We start from the raw sequence: 4,610 nt of genomic DNA, 5'->3' as shown, positions 1-4,610 counted from the left end.
GGAGTTCCTCAAGCCCTTATCCCACTGACCAGCATTTGCTTGCACATGCAGCACCCTCTGCTCTCCCACAAGCCCACAGTGACATCCTCCGTCAGGACATGGCAGCAGCAGGGACTTAGTCCTCTGCTTCGTAGAGTGGCTTGGGGACACTTGGCCACCTGAGGAAGTAGTCACACCATATCCAGCAGCTACAGGTCTGCCTGCCTGCACTGCCCCTGCACAGCTCCTGAAAGAAGAAAGCCTGGATCTGAATGTGGAGTCGGAAAGTTGTTTCTTGCTGGGCAAGTTAACGGACAGGATGAGGCTGATTTTTGCTGGAGGCCACTCTTAGGTGGGTGCCACCACAGGTCACTCTTGCAGGAGTTCTTGGCAGGCTGCCTGCCTGGACTACACTGAGAGATGCTCTCGCTTCCCAGCTCTGCTGGTTGCAAATGACTTACCATGATTTGAAAGAGCCCTTTCAGCCTCCTAGTGGTGGTGTGCTTGAAGAGAAATTCTGTGAGGCTGTAACAGTTCCTGATGTGAAAATAGCTTTTGGAGTCATCAGAAGGTGGCAAACCCCCTGGGCATTATCTTCATGCATGTTTCTGGGTTTGCACAATTTTCTTGTTTTGCTTTTTTGATCTCTGTTCTTCAAAGACATACACAACTTATCAGACTTCCCCAGAAAGAAAGGTGCTTGGCCAGGGTCTCTAGTCAGTATCCTTCTCCAGTTTCCAATGCTGCTGTCCAGCACATCCTCATGGAATTCTCCAAAGGGGGGATTGTAGTGAGCCCATCCTGCCTGTGACATGACACTGGTGAAGAAGTTTCCAGTCCTGCAGTCTGGAGCAGGTGCTGGGTGCAGGGGTTTTACTGGAGTGGTAACTTCATCCTGGAGCATCATCAACTGCAGAAAGCATTCAAACAAAAGCTATTTCCTTTAGCTGTGAAAAACTAAACAGGTGGAAGGAAGAGGGAGCATGAATCACCTCTCAGGAGCTGTGACTGTGGGCAGGGACTCTGGTTTTAAGATCAAGTGACTTGGTCAAGAATCTGGTGCTCCCAGGAAGCTTTACCTCTTCCTCCTGTTGCCAGTAAGGAGCGTGGGCGAAAGTATTACCCTCCTCACTCCAACTGCCTGGAGAGCACTGCTGATTTAAAGACAAGTTAAGCCTTGACCTCTGCTCCTCTCCATCGAGGCAGAGACCCCAAGTCAAGAACCAGAAGCACTCTCCTCTGACTTCTGGGGGATTCTTTGGGGAGATGCAGAAACGTTCCTGTGGGGAATGCAAGGATACTCTGGGAAAATTCAAGGATGCTCCTGGGTTGAGGGGGAAGGAGAAGTGTAAGGAAGTTCTAGAGGGGTGCAGGGATGCTCCTGATTTGAGAGGGCAGTGAGGGATGTAGGGATGTTCAGGAAAGATTCAGGGTTGCTCTGGAAGGATGCAGGGATGCTCTAGGGCGGATTCGGGGATGCTCTGGGGGATTTGGTTTTGCTCTGGAGGGATGCAGAGGTGCTCCGGGGGGCGCGGGGATGCTGAGGGCTGGAGTGCCAGCGGGGCGGGGAGGGGGCCGGGCCAGGGAGGGGCGATAGCTCCGCAGCTGCGGTTGCGGCGCGGAGCGGCGGGGCCATGGAGAGCGGCGGGGGGCTGAACGGCTCCGCCGCTACCACCACCACCGGGCGCTTCGCCGCCGGCGGCACAGCTGCTCTGGCCGCGCTGATGGCCCTGCTGATCGCCGTCACCGTCGCCGGTAACGCGCTGGTGATGCTTGCCTTCGTAGCGGACTCCAGCCTGCGCACCCAGAACAACTTCTTCCTCCTCAACCTGGCCATCTCGGATTTCCTAGTAGGTAAAGTGCCGTCCCCCAGGGCTCCGCGCCCGCCCCGCCGCTGCCCGCTCCAGCAACAACTTCTCGGGCTGCCGTCTGCCTTGTTGCCCTGTGGTCCCCACACTGGTACTCTCGGGGTCCGCTCCAGGGATGTTCCGCTCTTGCTCCTCACGCCCTCCCGCACCCCCAGGGTCCGGCGGTGCCCTGCTCCCGTCCCCCGACGCCCTCCCGCACACCCGGGGTTCCCTCCCAACACCCCGCGGCTGCTCCCTCCATGCGGGGAGCGGGGAAAGGATCCCGCTCGGCGCCCGAGGCTCCCCGCCTGGGCAGCCAGCATGCGACCTCCCTCTTGTCGATGGAAACAGACTCCTCTGTTTGCAGGTGCCTTCTGCATTCCCTTGTATGTGCCATATGTGCTGACGGGGAGATGGATCTTCGGGAGAAGCCTCTGCAAACTCTGGCTGGTAGTTGATTACCTGCTCTGCACCTCTTCAGTCTTCAACATTGTATTGATTAGCTATGACAGATTCCTCTCAGTGACAAGAGCGGTGAGTGCTGTCATGACAGCCGAGAGGGGAACAACAACAACACTCCTCCTGCTTATTCTCCAAATTCTCTGCAATAATTAAAAGCTCTTTAAATCCTCCAGAAATTATGAATCTTTCCGGCTGGTGACAGAAAGCAGTAATTATCCATAAAAACATGAGTTAGCTGTGGCTTCAGATTAGTTTTTCTGGCATAACTAAATGATTGAAGGTTCAGACCCCACTGTGCAGGTGTTCCCTTCCCAGATGACAGGACAGTAGTGCACGAGATAGTCCATGAGATAAGCAGACCTGTACCTAACTTGCAGAGGCTTTATTATCTCCAGAACAAAGAAGCTGATTGCATTTGGACTCCCAACTTCTCCCTGGCTACTGAGGCAGCAGACCGCAGTGCCAGCTTCAGCCAGGCATAGCTCTGAGGTCTCATAGGGTGAAAATGCTCAGCCTCTTGCAGGAGGCAATTCCCAGGCAGATCCATTGTTGTCTGCTTGTTCCCCAGCCCCAAATACAACATGGATTAGCCACAAGGCTCATAGAGAACCAAAGGTAGATGCCCACCTAGCCCAGGAGATGTGTGCCTCTTGCTGGCAGTTACAGAAGGTAGTTGGGGACAACTCAGGCAAGCACTGGGCTACAATCAAATCAGTACATTTCACCTAAGTAGAAGCCATGTCTGGTTTTGGAGCTGAAAGATGAGGCTTCTAAGTCTTCCCTGCAGGAGTGTGATCTATCTAGTGATTGATTGCTCCTGTTGCCTATAGCACATGAATTTGTCAGGCTGCCGGGATATTGCCTAGCAACTTTACCAGGAACACTAACAGTTCGTTTCTGCAAAACCTCCACCAGCTGGGGTGTGTGACCGTACTTAAAGAGACGATTTACCCATTGCAGGTCGCCTACAGAGCCCAGCAAGGCAACACCAGGCGAGCAGTGCTGAAGATGGTGATGGTGTGGGTCCTGGCGTTCCTACTCTACGGGCCTGCCATTATCAGCTGGGAGTACATATCAGGCCAGAGCATCATACCTGCTGGGGAATGCTATGTTGAATTTTTCTACAACTGGTATTTCCTCATGACAGCCTCCACACTGGAGTTTTTCACCCCTTTCATCAGCGTGATGTTTTTCAACCTGAGCATTTACCTGAACATACAGAAGCGCACCAAAATGCGCCTGGATATCTTGCACGAAGTGCACAACCAGTCCTTCACTGAAGAGATGGAAACAAGTCCAGAAGCAAAGCTCTCTTTGAAATGCTGTAAGTGGGAGCAGAAGGAGCCAGCTGAAACCCTCGACCCCTCCAAGAGCAAAGCTCAAGCAGCAGTCTCCACGGCCAGTCTGGATGCCAAAGACCTGCTGTCAACAAACTCTGAGAGCTCTGGGAAATCCAAATGTTGCAACAAAAAGAGCTGTAAGAATTCAGCATCCACTCTGTCCTTAGAGAAGAGGGTGAAGATAGCATCCCAGAGCATGACTCAACGCTTCAGGCTCTCTAGAGACAAGAAAGTGGCTAAATCCCTGGCAGTCATTGTAGGTATTTTTGGGATTTGTTGGGCACCATACACTCTCCTGATGATCATCCGTGCTGGCTGCCACGGCCACTGCATCTCTGACTTGTGGTATGAGACCTCCTTTTGGCTGCTGTGGATCAACTCAGCTGTCAATCCTGTCCTGTATCCTCTCTGCCACAACAGCTTCAGAAGAGCTTTTATTAAACTCCTCTGTCCCAAGAAGCTAAAGGTTGAACCCCATGATCCCCTGCAGAAGTGCCAGAAGTGAAGAGTGTGGATGACAAGAGCTTTGTTTTAACATGAGGAAAACTACTGGATATAAGGAAAAGTTTTGGAAAAGTACTGTACCTTGCTTCCTTGGAAGAAGCTGGGAGCACTGATCTGGAACATGTGGGGAAGGCAGCAATGAGACCACTATTTATTCTAATCCATCAACTACAAAATCCCACAGAAGAGAAGGGTAAAGGGGTTTGACATGAACCACAGGCAATGAAATCTGAGTCCTCCACTTGCAGGTGCCACAGAAGAGCTCTGCTGCCACCTAGTCAGCCAGAGCAGCACCAGCATTTTGCTGAAATAAAAACCCAAACATTAAAGCTAACAAAAACAAATATCTCATTTAAAACTACTGGACTAAACTACGATTTACCTGCTTGCAGGCCTGATTTTTCCTGTAAATGGGAGCATTTTTCCCTTTCCCCTTAAGATGTCACATATATGTGATGACATGGAAAGAAAAGAACAA

At 51.8% G+C, this 4,610-nt stretch overlaps 1 protein-coding gene across 1 annotated transcript; it reads left to right on the top strand.

The window, feature by feature from the left end:
• Positions 1-1,556: 1,556 nt before the first annotated feature.
• HRH3 (histamine receptor H3) lies at positions 1,557-4,133 on the top strand. The gene is made up of 3 exons (XM_054391937.1): positions 1,557-1,833; positions 2,194-2,360; positions 3,249-4,133. The coding sequence occupies exons 1-3, from the start codon at positions 1,614-1,616 to the stop codon at positions 4,131-4,133; spliced, it is 1,272 nt and encodes a 423-aa protein (XP_054247912.1). The 5' UTR covers positions 1,557-1,613.
• Positions 4,134-4,610: the final 477 nt, after the last annotated feature.

Source organism: Indicator indicator, chromosome 24, assembly GCF_027791375.1.
Source record: "Indicator indicator isolate 239-I01 chromosome 24, UM_Iind_1.1, whole genome shotgun sequence".
Classification (NCBI taxonomy): Eukaryota; Metazoa; Chordata; class Aves; order Piciformes; family Indicatoridae; genus Indicator; species Indicator indicator.
This window is presented reverse-complemented; position numbering and strand designations above follow the sequence as displayed.